Source organism: Neoarius graeffei, chromosome 1 (genome assembly GCF_027579695.1).
Source record: "Neoarius graeffei isolate fNeoGra1 chromosome 1, fNeoGra1.pri, whole genome shotgun sequence".
NCBI classification, from domain to species: Eukaryota; Metazoa; Chordata; class Actinopteri; order Siluriformes; family Ariidae; genus Neoarius; species Neoarius graeffei.
In genome coordinates this window covers 5,226,181-5,244,320 of record NC_083569.1, presented here as the reverse complement: position 1 = coordinate 5,244,320, position 18,140 = coordinate 5,226,181, and the positions used below count along the sequence as shown (strand labels likewise).

Sequence of the window (18,140 nt, the reverse complement as noted above, 5' to 3'; positions counted from 1 at the left end):
AATAGTAGGCTATATGCCCAAATACAGAGTACTTAAGATTTAAAAAAAAAAAAAAAAAAAAAAAAAAACACGCAATACGTACCGAACCGCAGACCTCAAACCGCAATACGTACCGAACCGCGACTTTTGTGAACTGTGCCACCCCTAGCAGGTGGGCGTGTAAAAAAAATAACCGCGTCGCAATCTATAATCTAATTATTAGATTAGACTTTCAGAGAAATGGTGATGAGATACCGCAATGAAATAAACATCTGTGGCGAATCTTCACTTCATTTGGACATTCAGCGACCATATTGTTTTTTTGTACGGGTCAAGTGAACATTAACCATCACAATCGTGGTAAAATATTTCGGGGGAATTTCGTGACAGTAAAAGCCGGACTCACTTACGGTTTCTTACGCTACGTTCACACTGCAAGGCTTAATGCTCAATTCCGATTTTTTTGTGAAATCCGATTTTTTTGTGAGGTCGTTCACATTAACAAATATATGCGACTTGTATGAGAGCCTCAGTATGAACGAAAAGCGACCTAAAAGTGTTCCGCATGCGCATTGCAGGATACGACGACGTCACACGCAGTGAGCATGGCCAGTGTTTACGGAAGTAAAACCGCCCGGTTGCGGTATGACCCATCCAATCTAGCTTGAATAGCTGCATCCCCCCAAATGGAAATCAGCTCCCTAACCTCTGCGTCCTTCCATTGAGAAGATTCAGAACCTTCACAGCCCGAAGCGTCCCTCGCATTGATGTCATGCGCAGGGGCGCAGATACGTTTTTTGAACTGGGGGGGACAAAGCTGCCAGCAAACCAACCCCAAGATGCCTGTCAAACTTGTTGTGGGTTACCATAGCAACCAAGCTCGAGCTCGCAACCTGTGCAGTCTGCGCAGCTCAACCAACCGAATATCAGTCTTTGTTTTATGTGAATTGTTGCAACTATGTATACACTGCTGTGCACCTCAATAAACCGAATGGTAATTAGTCTTTTGATTTTTCCGTGAGGTTTGCCTTATGCAAAGAAAGACAGCATAGACGTTTTTTCCTCCCTATAAGTGGGGGGGACCGAACGAGGTGAATTTAAATCTGGGTGGGACGAGTCCCACCCTCTATCTGCGCCCGTGATTATGCGCCATGTTGTTGTAACTTTTTTTGAGAGACCCGCCGCCTACTTCAGCGCAGAATAGTGACGTTTGTGGCTTGTCGATGACGTGTAAGTCGGATGAATGCGACCTGGCGGTTCAGACTGAAGTCGCATATGAAAAGAGCGGATAGGGATCGGAATTAGGACCACATATCCAAACGGCCTGGGTCGGATTTGAAAAAAAATCGGATCTGTGTCGTTCATATTGTCAATAAAAGATCGGATACAGGTCACATATGGGCGAAAAGATCGGATTTGAGTCACTTCAGCCTGCAGTGTGAACGTAGCCTTAATTTCCTTCACAACCTGATCACGTCCAACTGGTTTTCTTGAAAATTTATACTTCAAGTTTGACAGGATTGAATCAGGATTTTCTCCAGAAGCTTTGAATTTGGGCGAGTCCGACTCTTAAAACTGCAGATCAGGTAAAGGGTTAGAACACACGCCAGTGTTGTAGTCGAGTCCGAGAACAAGACTCCCAACAGGTGAACGTGCTTCTCTTTGTCAGGGAGTGTGAAGTATTCTGTCAGAGACGGTTGGGAGATGGAAGGAAGTGCACACGGTGCGTTTATTAATGGGTCTGTCTCAGAAACTGGGTACTGTGGGGGTCCCCCACTAAATATACTCACTGTCAATAAACTATACGGTTTTGAATGGTGATGTTGGTTTTAACTTGAAATAAAACAGATAAAACTAAATCTTTGATGTGAATATTCAGAATTTGGCAAAAATTCTGCAAATTTGTGGAAAAATGGCGGCTTGATCTGGGGCATGATAAACGGTCGACTACATCGCGTTCACTTAAAAAGGTTGTAGTCCACTGAAAAGTCTACAGTTATCACTGATTGTATTTTAAGTTGTAACTTTATCCACCTAAGGATTGGTGCGCTCACAGAATAATCATAACCGTAATAAAACATCACGCAAAATATTTCATCGCCGTCGTAACTCCGTTTTCCGCAAACCCAAAACGGAAAGCCTCAGGGTCGAGGTCACGACCTCACCAAAAGTAGTAACTTAAAATCACTACGCCGTATAAAAATTTAGTTATAAATCTGCGATTTTGTTTTTTAAAGCGAAAGCTGAAAGTTAGGTATAGAATATGTTTCTTACAGAATATGTTACGATGGTAGCTGATCTTGTATGAATTTCTGAGCTATAAAATGAGTTGTGGTCTATTTTTTACCGTAGCGTGTTATTTGTGTGCGGGGAAGGACACACATTAACAATCTGCATGTGTAGAATGGAATTTTCCACTCCAGCAGTTAGAAGTTGATCGTGCTTCCATTTGCGGTCTCTCTGTTACGCGGGTGATCTGTTCGGACGTTATCGCTGAAAAGGTGAGTTTTGACGGTTTTATTTTGTTTTAGTCTTGCAGTATAAGGCAACAGAATGTTTCTTTTTCATCTTACTTTCATATTTCGTAGTGTTTGCGCATTTTTGGCCAATATTTTGCAACCATGGTCAATTTAGATCGAACTTTTAATAGAATCTACGGCCAGTCATTCTGCCCCGCCCCCGCCTCGCGCTCCGTCCGATGCGGTAGCGATGTCCCGTTGCTCGTGCACTGCAGGTGTGTTCTTGATTTTTCCATTGTGCCCTATTTCACCGTATCAAACACCCAAAATGTCTCATATTATTCATATTTAAGTGAATAATCAATTCAGTCATCATAACTTGGCATTTTTAACCCGAGCAATCAAAAAGAGGAAATGTATTCAATATTTTCACTCATCTGTGAAGGAGCGGCTTTAATTCTTCATGATGGAGTTATTTTATATGGAAATCAATTTTACAAAAGCATTTGAATTGTAATCCACAGTGGAGGCCAGATAAAGCAAGATGCTATCTTTATTCTTATTAAACATGACAAAAGAAACATTGAGTGTTAGGGAAATGCAAAAAAAAAAAAGTAAAATTAGAAAATTTATTTTTTGACCATAATGTCCCAAATGAGAGACGGGTTTCTGAGATGGACCCATAAACAAGTGAAGACAAACAGGCTATCGTAGACTCGGCAGAATCGATGACGAGAAACAGGAAACCAAACAAGGCTTGGTAATGTATCAGCAATGCAACTCAATACTTCGCAAAGTAAGTGTGTTTCACAGTTTTTATATCGGCGCGCTGATTGCGCCTTAATCCTGTGCAGGTGCAAGTCGTTTACGGCGCACCCGAGAGTCCACTTGGCGCATGCGCTGTCCGGAGCGCGCCTGAGAGTCTCTCTGATGCACGCGCAGATGGGAGACACTTGCACAAAATTAGTACAAAAATTAACGCAGATATAAAATATCTTGCGCCAAATTATGGTATGTTACCAAAAAAAAAAAAAAGAAAAAATTCGAGTCCTCGTCTCCAATTTACGAGTTGGACTCGAGTACTACAAGCCTGACACACGCACCATAACGGGACATTGGATAGTTTCTGTTTATTGTTATAGTTAAAGTTTGAGCTTCATTGAAAAATTATAAAATGCGAACTGAAGGCAAACTTTTTATCATTAAAATTCTCTCATTTTATTAAATATAGGAACGCGTTTTTGGTCGCTGCTATACCAAGTTATGAGTATGTCAAAGCGACGGCCGTAAACGAGATGCGTCGAGATCTGTGCGAAACATCGTAGGACGGGAGTAAAACGTATGGCGGAAATCAAAGTCGCTGACATCTGCCAACGTTGTCAAAAAATGCGCGCGCCCTCTTTCAAATGCTGACATAATCAAGCCGGAAGTTTTCCGTGTTCGAAATCGCTGTGATATAAAAGGCACGACAGCATTTTGTAGCGCTGTCCGAAACCTTAGTGAGGATTATGTTGGAAATGCGCTCAGTATAATATGGATTTATCAGGGGGAAAAAAAAACAAAACATGCATGCGTTTATTATTTTGAAAAGCCACCAGCCGACTGATCTGGCATGTTTTACCAGCACGACGGACTCGTCCTTATCCTGTCGTCTTTCCAACTCCACGTTGGGCCATTATTAAAAAATGTTCTGTTTCCGGTCCACCGGCCGGGTGAGTGCCGTTTGTGCGGCTGAAATTTTTTTTTTTAAAACGCCGGTTTTTCGACATTTTTTTCAGGTTCGTAAATCTAAAATCGAACTTGACATTTCCGCATTCCCAGGGCTTTCCACTAAGGCTCATACTAGCCAGCCATGACAAATAAGTAGCCAGCCGGGGGCGGAGCAAACACAAAATAAACTCCTGTGCATGCAGTTCCCAGGATTAAATGTATTTTCCACAGACCATTTATTTATTCACTTTACTCAAATACAAAGTAAAATGGCAGTAAATCATCTTTCTTTTCTTGCGTATTGCATCATGAGGCGTTCCTGGCTTGTAAATCTCTTATTTTCGGTGCATGACACATTCACGCAGCTGAGCATGCTATGAATTAACAACGACAACGGTCTGCAGTGGGGCGACACAATTAAACACTCAGCGAACATTTCTCCATTTGTGTATGAAAATACACTCCAACCACTCAGTTTGGCTTCATTTACAACCAACGGTGTCTTTTGATGCCAGCACGTAATTGAACGAGAGAAGACTGGTTTACCGGAGACAAAATAAGCGTCATCTCTGCTTCTGTTCCCTCCGACACACTACTGCGCGCGCGCACACCGCATGTCAGGGCGGCGGATGAGTTACTCTCCCTTGATCAACGAAGTCGGCGGGGAATTTGTGGTTATTATCGGTACAAACAGCGCGAATCACAACTTAAATGAGTGCGGTTCAGTTTGACATTATTGTCAGTCCGTTAGATAAACATTTAATTTAGAGCCTGTGGGCTACAATAATAATAGTCATTAAAGTAGCCGGCTGTACTTAATTGTGTGGCCGGCAGCCGGCGCTTGTGGAAAGCCCTGCATTCCGCGCAGAATATAGAACTGAATCAGCTCTGCGCATGCGCCGTGCGGCACAAAAAAACGGCAGCCACCATGAAGGAAGGAGATCCGGAGTTTTCAAACATTTGCTTAAGTGTGAAATCACAAAATGGTATTCTAGCGAACAACAAAATAGTAAAGATTCAGAAAAACAAATCATTCAGTGATCATTTTAATAGTGTAATCTCATCCGAACTAGGCCTAACAGTCGATTTAGAACTACAAAAAGTCCGTGTGTCGGACATTTTAAGTACCTTTGTAAAAGTTTTGCAAATGTTGCAGTCAGCATTTAAAATGCTCACTTAAAGTTTTTGTACAAGTTTCAGTTGATTAAACCGTCATATTTTATTAAATGTGTCTGCTTTTGTAATAAAAAAATACTGAAAGAAAACGCAAACACAGCATTGCGATTTCTTATCCATCCATATATATATATATATAAGAGCTGTAACGATGCACCCAACTCACGATTCGAATCGCGATTTTTGACCCACGATTCGATACGCCCATGATTTTTTTTTTAAATGTTTTTTTAAAGTAGTAAATTTGACTTAACATTTACTTACTTACATTAACTATTTAATAACAAATAATTCAGACCGCTGCAGAGAATGAGTAATATGTATGCAAAAATGAACAAATGTATATCCAAAGATTGTTTTATTTCTCAAAATAATACTGTTGAGCCGGAAGCTCTGTTTTTTCGGTTCTGAAAAAGTCATTTTTCCAAATCGTGTAAATCCGTTAAGATTTTTTTTGGGGGGGGGGGGGGGGGCTCTCTCTCACTGTCTCACTCTCATAGGGCCAATGATTTTCTGTGATTGCGGAAAACAGATGGAAATTACGGAATTTTTATGGTGAAACATTGCTCGCGTGTCAAAATGTAACTGCCGCAGAAGGCTTCCGCCCAAGCAGACATGCCTTCAGTGTTGCCAGATATTGCTAACGTTTTCCACCCCAAAATATGTTCAAAACCAGCCAAAAAGCACCTAAACCCGCCCAATCTGGCAACACTGCATGCCTTTCCGGTCAAGTGATTGTGATTGGCTTGTGGCACACCTAGCCAGCCAATGAGCTGCTTGTTTACAGATTCGCTCCCCGCGTCGCAACCAGAATGGCGACCGCTTAAAAGAAATGAATGCTCTGCCAGTGGCGAGTGTGGACGTTGCGTGACTCGCAGAAGATTGTCGCAGGTCGGCGAAAAAACGACTTACTAACAGATATAAAAAAATAAAATTTAAGTAAGTTTAAAATGTAATTTAAATAAAAAGTAAAGTATTCATAAATTGAAGTTTGGAAGCGCCTCTGTTTTTGGGCTGAGGAGAAGTTTGAAAGGGTGTACCGCGATTCTGCCTTCTTGTATCGCGATACGGTTCGTGGCTCTGCGTATCGCGATTTCGATACGCATATCGTTACAGCCCTAATATTATATATATATATATATATATATAAAAATCCCTCCCTCCCGACTGAAAGTTTTTTTGCTCACCCGGTGGACAGGAAACGGATTTTTTTTTTTTTTTAAGAATGGCCTTGGCTCGAAGTCGTATGGAATAATCTCCGTCACGGAATCTCGAAATTAATCTAAAATTGGAACGATGTGGCGATCTGACCGCTGTGTCAACAGTTTTCAAAAATGGCGGCACCGACACTTCACGTTTGAACAAACCTCGTGAAGATCGCGTGTACAAGCGACGCCTGCCGAGGACCAAACGAACTATTCAACGTGGGATATAAATTATTAAGGTTAATAAAACCCGAAATGTAATTGAAGAAAAAAAGCAAGTTCAGTTCTCCTTTAAAGCATAATGACCATCACTTTCTTTTCACTGAACTAATAAATACGCAGGAATAAAAACGAGTGAGAAATCTCGCGGCTTGTTCAAGTCGAGCTACAAAACCGTCATTCACGCAGCTTACCGATAAACGTCCTGAACACGTGGGAAACACTCACGGTTAACGTTCCGTCCATCAACGTCAAATAAACAAACACCTTTCAGAACGTTTTAATCTGTTACCGTACATTTATTTTGTGAACGGAGCAGCGCGCACACTTCCTTCATCACGTCTGCGGATGTGATGACTCGGGTTCCTTCACCACTTGATTTTTAAAAGGATTACGTTATTAGACACGACACGTTATGGATGCTGATTAATAACTAAGCTTGTTTAACATTCGGCAAGTCAAACGAACTCGAAGCGAGGACGCCGCTGCGGCGAATCGAAACCTTCCTCAAAAAAAAAAAAGTCATCTCCTGCACTCACCTGTGGAAACTGTGCTGGAAACTCTGAGCGTGCTGAGGATTCACAAACGTGGCGACGGCTTTCCTCTGCTGCGGCATCATCTTAAACATCTACAGAGCACAGAACACTGAAATCGCTCGTGCAGGAAGGTTTACTCGCCCGGTCCTTCGTTTCTACACAAACCTGCTCCGACTGTACATAAAGGGGACCTGGCCACAAGAGGGCGCCATTACATGATCATATCGCAGAGCCAGTTGCACCACAGACACACCGTGAGCGCCACTGTGTGGACTGAAGTGCTACTGCATCGTCTAACAGGAATATAAAATGTGATCTCTGCTCAAGCTGGGCTGATTTTATTTTATCATCAACTCAGTGAGACGTTCAATTATTTATGTCTTTGGAAATTAACTACTACAATCAGTAATGTATTCGAACTCTGACCAATCAGAATCCAGAGAGGTTTATGGGGTACCTGGATGGGGCCGATGGAGTTGAGCAGGTTTTTGATCTGTTTCTCGGTGGTGGAGGACGACAGGCCGTCTATGGACACCGTGCTGGGCTGAGGCTCCGCGACCCGGATACTCTGCCTGCTCTGCGGCGCCACTCGACCCCCACGAGCGCCACGACCACGCCCTCGACCCGAGACCACCACCTGCGCAGTGACACACACACACAAACTTAATCGGTTGAAAACACGTCGTACATCTGAGTTCCTCCGAGCTCAATTTTTTTGCTGGACGTACCCGGTTACTCTGGTTCACGTCAAGCTGCTGCTGCTGCTGCGGGGGTTGTTGTGGTCCAGCTGCTGCCACTGTGACCTTCCTGGTGGCACCCAGTCTCTGCTGAGGAGCGGCTCGACCAATCGTCTGCTGCGGCTGATTCTGGACGGGCGGAGCTTCCTCTCCCTGTAGAACAAAGAGAAGCCTGCTGATACGAGCTCAATATTAGCTTGAACAACGATACAGCATTTCAAACTGTTCTATAAAATTAAGATTAAACCGTTTTGTGCACTTAATCATCATCATCATCATTAACACGAAAAATCCCGTTGCTCTGAAACAGCCACCCCCATCCTCCATGTACAAGTTCAAATAAACTGACCCTTAGGAATATCTGGGACAATTCGCAGGTCCAACTGGAAACTTTCCCTTTCGCTCTTGATACACACGACTTCAGTTTCTCAAAATACACCACACGTTTTCGATGGAAGGAAGGAAGGCCGGCCAGTTTAGCGCCTGCACTCTTAGGGCCTCTGCATGCTCTTGCGACAAGGCTTTCGCAGATAGTTGTAATTTATCGTTGAGCGGGGAGTAATAGGCGTGCGCGATGTTATTCACCGCCACAACGCAAGGGGGCGCGAAGTCGCGAAATCGCTAGGAGTAGTTGGTGGGTGTGGTTAGTGGAGTGTTTATCCTCCGGTTACTTATAATGACTAGAACTGGAGTCGTATAGATGTACGTACTTCCTCACTTCCTCGATCAACCGCTCTTCGTGCTGCTCCATCTTCGCTCGTGTTTTTAAAAATGGCGGTCGTGAAAACAAACCAAACCGGGAAAGTAGGGAAGCGGAAGTGCGTGTACAGCGGATGTAGAGTGGACCAATCAGAGCCCTCTTGTCTGCAAGGCTTCTGCGGTGGTCACAATTTTTGAGAGGTGCGCGCAGAGCGTCTGCGAAGGTGGGGGGGCTACACATCTGCGAGGACTGCGTTGTCAGCATAAATTGGCCTTTACTTTAACCCGTGGAGAATGTGGCTTGCCATCGTCTTGCTGGAATAAAACAGGGACGTCCCTGAAAAAGACGCCATCTGGATGGCAGCATGCTGCTCCAAAACACGTATGGAGCTTTCACAGATGAGTAAGTTACACTCCCGTACTATGACACATGCTGGGTTTTGAACTTTGTGCCGGTAACAATCTGGATGGTCCTTTTAGTCTTTAGCCCGGAGGACACAACGTCCATGGTTTCCAAAACCAATTCGAAATGTGGACTCGTCAGACCGCAGCACACTTTTACGCTTTGCGTCATTCCACCGAGAATTCACCGCCGTTTCTGCATGTTGCTGATATTTGTATTCTGCTTTGCATGGTCGACGCAGCGACGAAATGGGTTTACTGATGGCGGTTTTCTGGAGTGCTCCCGAGCCCACAGTCGTGTCAGCTTTTCATGTCAGAGGGTCATGGTGACAAGTGCCCCCAAGGGGTCAAAGGTCACAGGCATTCAATGTTGGTTTTCAGTAGGGCTGTAACGATATGCGTATCGAAATCGAAATACGCAGAGCCACGATCCGTATCGCGATACAAGAAGGCAGAATCGCGGTACACCCTTTCAAACTTCTCCTCAGCCCAAAAACAGAGGCGCTTCCAAACTTCAATTTATGAATACTTTACTTTTTATTTAAATTACATTTTAAACTTACTTAAATTACTTTTTTTTTTTATATCCATTAGTAAGTCGTTTTTTCGCCGACCTGCGACAATCTTCTGAGAGTCACGCAACGTCCACACTCGCCACTGGCAGATTTCTTTTAAGTGGTCGCCATTCTGGTTGCGACGCGGGGAGCGAATCTGTAAACAAGCAGCTCATTGGCTGGCTAGGTGTGCCACAAGCCAATCACAATCACTTGACCGGAAAGGCATGCAGTGTTGCCAGATTGGGCGGGTTTAGGTGCTTTTTGGCTGGTTTTGAACATATTTTGGGGTGGAAAACGTTAGCAATATCTGGCAACACTGAAGGCATGTCTGCTTGGGCGGAAGCCTTCTGCGGCAGTTACATTTTGACACGCGAGCAATGTTTCACCATAAAAATTCCGTAATTTCCATCTGTTTTCCGCGATCACAGAAAATCATTGGCCCTATGAGAGTGAGACAGTGAGAGAGCCTCCCCCCAAAAAAATCTTAACGGATTTACACGATTTGGAAAAATGACTTTTTCAGAACCGAAAAAAACAGAGCTTCCGGCTCAACAGTATTATTTTGAGAAATAAAACAATCTTTGGATATACATTTGTTTATTTTTGCATACATATTACTCATTCTCTGCAGCGGTCTGAATTATTTGTTATTAAATAGTTAATGTAAAGTAAGTAAATGTTAATAAGTCAAATTTACTACTTTAAAAAAGCATTTTTAAAAAAAATCGTGGGCGTATCGAATCGTGGGTCAAAAATCGCGATACGAATCGAATCGTGAGTTGGGTGTATCGTTACAGCCCTAGTTTTCAGCCTTGCCATTTACATGTAGCGATTTCTCTGGATTCTCTGAAATTTGTGTTGTGTGTTATGTTATGGATCGTTGACGGTGAAATTCCTAAATTCCTTGCAATTGGATGACGAGAAACGGTTCTTAAACTACTGGACTATTTGCCCATGCAGTTTTTCACAAAGTGGCGAACCTCACCCTATCCTTGCTTGTGAACGACTGAGCCTTTCCCATTACCGGTGAACCTGTGGAATGTTCCAAACAGGCGTGTTTTCAGCATTCCACAACTTTCACAGTCTTTCGTCGCCCCTGTACCAACTTCTTTGGAACGTGTTGCCGGCGTCGAATTCAGAACGAATGTGTATTCATTAAAATAAATAACATTTCAGTTTGAATATTAAATATCTTTGGATTGTATTTAATTGAATAAAGCCAAGGGTCAGAAATGATTTGCAAATCACTGCATTCTGTTTTTAGTTACAGTGGTGCTTGAAAGTTTGTGAACCCTTTAGAATTTTCTACATTTCTGCATACAGTAAATATGACCTAAAACATCATCAGATTTTCACACAAGTCCTAAAAGTAGATAAAGAGAACCCAGTTAAACAAATGAGACAGAAATATTATACTTGCTCATTTATTTATTGAAGAAAATGATCCAATATTACATATCTGTGAGTGGCAAAAGTATGTGAACCTTTGCTTTCAGTATCTGGTGTGACCCCCTTGTGCAGCAATAACTGTTGATCAGTCCTGCACACCGGCTTGGAGGAATTTTAGCCCGTTCCTCCGTACAGAACAGCTTCAACTCTGGGATGTTGGTGGGTTTCCTCACATGAACTGCTCGCTTCAGGTCCTTCCACAACATTTCCATTGGATTAAGGTCAGGACTTTGACTTGGCCATTCCAAAACATTAACTTTATTCTTCTTTAACCATTCTTTGCTAGAACGACTTGTGTGCTTAGGGTCGTTGTCTTGCTGCCTGACCCACCTTCTCTTGAGATTCAGTTCATGGACAGATGTCCTGACATTTTCCTTTAGAATTCGCTGGTATAATTCAGAATTCATTGTTCCATCAATGATGGCAAGCCGTCCTGGCCCAGATGCAGCAAAACAGGCCCAAACCATGACACTACCACCACCATGTTTCACAGATGGGATAAGGTTCTTATGCTGGAATGCAGTGTTTTCATTTCTCCAAACATAACGCTTCTCATTTAAACCAAAAAGTTCTATTTTGGTCTCATCTGTCCACAAAACATTTTTCCAATAGCCTTCTGGCTTGTTCACGTGAGCTTTAGCAAACTGCAGATGAGCAGCAATGTTCTTTTTGGAGAGCAGTGGCTTTCTCCTTGCAACCCTGCCATGCACACCATTGTTGTTCAGTGTTCTCCTGATGGTGGACTCATGAACATTAGCCAATGTGAGAGAGGCCTTCAGTTGCTTAGAAGTTACCCTGGGGTCCTTTGTGACCTCGCCGACTATTACACGCCTTGCTCTTGGAGTGATCTTTGTTGGTCGGCCACTCCTGGGGAGGGTAACAATGGCCTTGAATTTCCTCCATTTGTACACAATCTGGTCTGACTGTGGATTGGTGGAGTCCAAACTCTTTAGAGATGGTTTTGTAACCTTTTCCAGCCTGATGAGCATCAACAACGCTTTTTCTGAGGTCCTCAGAAATCTCCTTTGTTCGTGCCATGATACACTTCCACAAACATGTGTTATGAAGATCAGACTTTGATAGATCCCTGTTCTTTAAATAAAACAGGGTGCCCACTCGCACCTGACTCTAATTTCACCTTCAAATTAACTGCTAATCCTAGAGGTTCACATACTTTTGCCACTCACAGATACATATCAGATCATTTTCCTCAATAAATAAATGACCAAGTATAATATTTTTGTCTCATTTGTTTAACTGGGTTCTCTTTATCTACTTTTAGGACTTGTGTGAAAATCTGATGTTTTAGGTCATATTTATGCAGAAATATAGAAAATTCTAAAGGGTTTGCAAACTTTCAAGCACAGGGTTAGAACTGATCACGCGATGTTGACTGACGAGGTCAATTTGAAGGTGAATTACGAATTAGAAATACATTTCAGATAAAATCATTCCAAGGTCCTTAACGTCATGCGTGCACCATTAGCACAGATGCTAACTGTCCTACAAACTCCAGCCTTTAATTGTTTCCTGCAGCGTTTGATTCTCTTTTCTTAATTTATTTTCTGTTTATTTAACCATCTTCATCTCTTTGCTGTACGAGCGACTGAGAAATCTGACCCGAGTTCCTGCGCTCACCGACGAGTGAATCTGTCCGTCGCTCTCTGAACCAAACGCTATCACGCCATCACACTTCCCGCCTGATTCGCTGACAGATTAACGCAGCTGAATAGGAAATCCAGAGCTGCTTGTCGGATGCCAAGCTGCATTATTCCCTCAGTCGCACCTCACCCTCTTCCTCCTCCTCGCAGCTTTTGTGAACATATCATTGACTCTTATCGCCAGCGCTAAGCTCAAAAGAATACCCCCCCCCGTTCTCCTGCAGGTATTATTACCTGCGACGAGGAAGAAGATTAATTGTGCTTGTCATTGGATTGACACCTATTTTAACACGGATCAACGTCAGACAGCTGGAGAGGGAGAAGATAACGACGTCGTCAGTGCATTTTCGAGGATGAGATGAGCGAGATTCACTTTCTTCCTTCCTCTTTTCACGGTTAAGACGTTTATTTACGAAGCAGGGTCCGTGTCAAATTTCAAGCGCGATAAACTTTTACGGTCCCGATGGAGCAAAAATGACTTAAAGACGACTCGCGAACCTTTAAGCCGCTGTCGAGATCTGAAATGCCAAACGGCTCACTCTGACGAGTGCCATTTCAGCGCTCGCACGGTAAAGAGCGTGCTCAATTAGAGTCGAGCGCCATCACGGAGGCTTTATGGATTTAATTCCGTCGGAACGACATTCACACTAAACTCTGACGCTCGCTCGCTTTGTTCAGACCCGAAGAAAGATGACAAGACGGAAGAAAAAATTAAACAGGACACAGCCGGATGTGAACTTTGTGTGTCGCACGGATGAAGTCTGACGCTTGACTTTTTTCCCTTAATATCATATTTTACGGACCTTACTGTTCATATCGACTGTTTTTTTTTTTTTTTGCTCGCCCCAGTAGTCAGTCAGTCAGTCAGTCATTCTACTACCCCACAGTGTGTTCATCTGTTTCAGTGTTGCAGCATGCCTTGCGTAAACATTTTTACAATCGCTCTATTCTGGAACTAAAATGGATTGATGCTACCACCAGCATGCTTTACAGTAAGCAAAAGGTGAATACCATTTTGGTGTGAAGGACAAAAAAAAAAAAAAATTAATTAAATTTTTGCTCCAAAATCAGGCCATAAATTTTTTTTGTTGAAACTTTTCTGGCAATGCCACGCCTTTTTATCATCAGCTTTCGCAAAGCTTGCTTTTTTTTTATATATATATAAAATATACGCAACACACTAATTTGTTCACAATCCAATACATGTGTGTTATTTACCAGCTGGGAGGTCCGTATCGTGAAATACCGTGACCGAGGTCAGTATTCAAGGCCGAGGTCACAGTATTTCACCATACGGACCGACCTTAAGCTGGTAAATAATATATTTATTTTTTTCTTTACCAAATTCTAACAGAAAACGAGAGCGCCCGAAAGGGAAAACCGAGCCGAGCCGCCATTTTGAATCCTCACTCATGGCTGTAATGCAAATGGCTTCCTCCTCGGTATACAAGTGCACTTCTATGGCAGGAAAAAAACTACGTTTTGCTGCCCATGTAGTCCCGTATTCATACAAATAGGAGTCATTCAGGATTCAGCCATGTTTTTGCTCAACGTTAGCAACAGTTACAGGTTTTTAGCTTTCTCCTGAAATGGTTTCTTTTATTTCTTCTTCCTCAGGGGAGTAAAACTCGCTTTCGCTGTGAACACTGTCGTTATCGCTATCCATGCTGTAAAATTAATGCTGTTCTCCTGAGAAATGCTGGCAAACATTTATAAGATTTTTGATAATCTTAGAAATAAATCTTATTAACAAAAAGATAAATGTTGACAAAAAATTCTACTATGTTTTTTGTTGTTGTGAACGAGTGAGTCGCCAGAGGTCCGTAATCGGGGTCCGTGCCATAGGATACAGACCCGCTTGCCAGCCAATCAGAGCGCAGGATTTGGACCGCAAAAAAAAAAAAAAAAAAAAACTTTATTTACCAGCTGGGAGGTCCGTATCGTGAAATACCGTGACCGAGGTCAGCATTCAAGGCCGAGGTCACGGTATTTCACCATACGGACCGACCTTAAGCTGGTAAATAATATATTTATTTTTTCTTTACCAAATTCTAACAGAAAACGAGAGCGCCCGAAAGGGAAAACCGAGCCGAGTCGCCATTTTGAATCCTCATTCACGGCTGTAATGCAAATGGCTTCCTCCTCGGTATACAAGTGCACTTCCATGGCAGGAAAAAAAAAAAAACTACATTTCGCCACCTATGTAGTCCCCTATTTATACAAATAGGAGTCATTCAGGATTCAGCCATGTTTTTGCTCGGCGTTAGCAACAGTTACAGGTTTTTAGCTTTCTCCTGAAATGTTCTCTTTTATTTCTTCTTCCTCAGGGTAGTAAAACTCGCTTTCGCTGTGAACACTGTCGTTATCGCTATCCATGCTGTAAAATTAATGCTGTTCTCCTGAGAAATGCTGGCAAACATTTATAAGATTTTTGATAATCTTAGAAATAAATCTTATTAACAAAAAGATAAATGTTGACAAAAAATTCTACTATGTTTTTTGTTGTTGTGAACGAGTGAGTCGCCAGAGGTCCGTAATCGGGGTCCGTGCCATAGGATACAGACCCGCTTGCCAGCCAATCAGAGCGCAGGATTTGGACCGCAAAAAAAAAAAAAAAAAAAAACTTTATTTACCAGCTGGGAGGTCCGTATCGTGAAATACCGTGACCGAGGTCAGCATTCAAGGCCGAGGTCACGGTATTTCACCATACGGACCGACCTTAAGCTGGTAAATAATATATTTATTTTTTCTTTACCAAATTCTAACAGAAAACGAGAGCGCCCGAAAGGGAAAACCGAGCCGAGTCGCCATTTTGAATCCTCATTCACGGCTGTAATGCAAATGGCTTCCTCCTCGGTATACAAGTGCACTTCCATGGCAGGAAAAAAAAAAAAACTACATTTCGCCACCTATGTAGTCCCCTATTTATACAAATAGGAGTCATTCAGGATTCAGCCATGTTTTTGCTCGGCGTTAGCAACAGTTACAGGTTTTTAGCTTTCTCCTGAAATGTTCTCTTTTATTTCTTCTTCCTCAGGGTAGTAAAACTCGCTTTCGCTGTGAACACTGTCGTTATCGCTATCCATGCTGTAAAATTAATGCTGTTCTCCTGAGAAATGCTGGCAAAAATTTAAGATTTTTGATAATCTTATTTAAAAAAAAAAAGTGTTGACAAAAATTGCTACGATACAGACCAGCTCGCCAGCCAATCAGAGCGCAGGATTTGATGGAAACCGGACGACAAAAAAAATAAACATGGTTAAAGATTCGTAATGTGATATTTTCATCAAGTCACTCACGCCCCTCAACTAGGGGTCGACCGATAATCGGCCTGGCCGATATATCGGGCCGATATTCTGCATTTTTAGGGTTATCAGTATCGGCCATAATTTCCACCGATATGCCGATAACGTGCCTTTTTGCAGCCATTTCGTTCCTAACGCGACTGTCACTGCATGTCCTTTCCTGCACTCGCCTCTCCGAGTTCAAGAACACGGTCCCGCCCACCACAACATCTGATTTGTTTGGCACAAACAATCGCCACGTGTAGCTAAACGCTGTGAACTGTTTCAAGGCGGCCGTACAGGCACTCGGGCAGAAGCGGCACAAGGGATACAGCCAATCAACACGCGTAGCTAAACGCTGTGAACTGTTTCAAGGCGGCTGTATGGGCACTCGGGCAGAAGCAGATCCCACTTCAAGGTAAGGACACGCTGCTTTTGCCGCAATAAGTCACAAACACACAAGTTGCAAAAGCACAACATCATTATATGCTTACATTCTTCATCTACTACTGGTTAAAATTGTCCGTTTGCATCTGTGTAGCCAGGCAAACTTAGCTTACGGAAGGAAGCACTTGAATTAACCTACAACCAACTAGTCTCGCTGAAACTACATGTAATGCTTCCTTCACTACAATATAATCCTCCTAAATTGGGAATATTAGGCTTGGGCATTAAAAGCATTAGAATGTAGACGGTTACTTGTTAAGTTGTTACAGAATAGGGAGTGATAGCCGACTTTATGTTTGATTTTACTTCTTAAAAAATGCTGCAGGCAGCTCCCTACACTTGATTTGTTATTTAAAAACTACCTGAAGTTGGTAAGTCTTACTTAGTTCTGAGTGTAAAAGAATCCAGAGTGTATTTTCATTTATTTTCCACTGAAAATGGTGAGCTGTAATATAGTAGGGAGGGATTTATTTTTTTATTGGTGAATATTTATTTTATTTCTCATTTTATTCTAACTAATGTTTAACTTTATTGTACAAATGCTGCTGGCATCTCCCTGCACAAAATTTCATGTTCAATTTTACAATTAAACATACATTTCATGGATATGAAGGTCTGGGTCAGTGTGTGCTATGTATAATTTCATGTGAATTATAATGTTTACATTTATTGGTTATCAGCATCCCAATTCCATAATAATCGGTATCGGTATCGGCCCTGAAAAAAAACATATCGGTCGATCCCTACGCTCAACGACAATTTTTTTTTTTTTAAATCATCATGGCCCGAGCACCTCAAGTTCAAGGTTCAGGTCAAATTTAGTTGTTAAAACACGAGGGGATTTTTGATATCTTGGAAGGCGTCTTCACTGGCGATACAATGAATTCATACATCTCGCCACGCAGACAGGAAGAAGCGCGTCGTAATTTCTCCTTGATACGGCTCAAACGTCACGACCGTTTCGACGTGCCCGGAGTGATTCTCGTTTTGCAGTTCTGCTCGACTCGAGATCGTGAACCATTTTGCGGAGGGTGAAGACTTGCGCACGGCACCGTAACCTGAGGATAAGTGGATACTCACGCCCGTTAGTCGTTTAACGACTCGCACTTTTTGCGGGATCTGAGGCGAGGCCAGGCTGCCGGTGTTAATGCGCTGCATGACGGTCCTCTTCCTCACGGCGTTGGTTTGCGTCTGGATGGGCGTGACGTCCTCTGGGGGCGCTGCGATGCTGGGACTTTGGAGCTGCGGGACGAGTCTCTGAGGGTTCTGCAGGCGCTGTTTTTGCTCCACGATGGGGTTCTGTAGGCGGGATTTCACACCGTTGGGAGCGACTGACGGGGGCGTCGAGGTGGTCTGGGGTTGAGTCGGGGTGGTTAGAGTCTGCACGGGGGTAATCTGGGGTACCGCTTGGCCGCCGAGGCGCTCCAGCAGCTCCTTTTTGCGCGCGCCTGCCTGCATTTGCCGACGCATTTCTTTACGTTTCAGGATTTCTTCACGCAGTCGCTTCTGCTCCTCGATCTTCAGCCGGTACTGACGCGTCTCCTCGTCCTCGTCCTACAACAGACGATATATCAGTTCCGTAAACTTGGATTTATCTGCCTTGGGCGTGTTAGGGCTGTA

General features: G+C 43.0%; 1 protein-coding gene across 3 annotated transcripts in view; it reads right to left on the bottom strand.

Annotated features, from left to right (window-relative positions):
• The window catches only part of rbm33a (RNA binding motif protein 33a), a 66,309-nt gene that overhangs the window by 3,791 nt on the left and 44,378 nt on the right, over positions 1–18,140 (bottom strand). For 2 of the 3 annotated variants that reach the window (XM_060928567.1, XM_060928569.1), the window contains exons 15-18: positions 17,601–18,074; positions 8,013–8,174; positions 7,742–7,921; positions 7,288–7,376 (exon numbers count right to left, since the gene is read on the bottom strand). In XM_060928567.1, coding sequence (XP_060784550.1) covers positions 7,288–7,376; positions 7,742–7,921; positions 8,013–8,174; positions 17,601–18,074 — 905 coding nt within the window. The remainder of the gene's footprint in view (positions 1–7,287; positions 7,377–7,741; positions 7,922–8,012; positions 8,175–17,600; positions 18,075–18,140) is intronic. The other variant, XM_060928570.1, reaches the window with a different exon arrangement.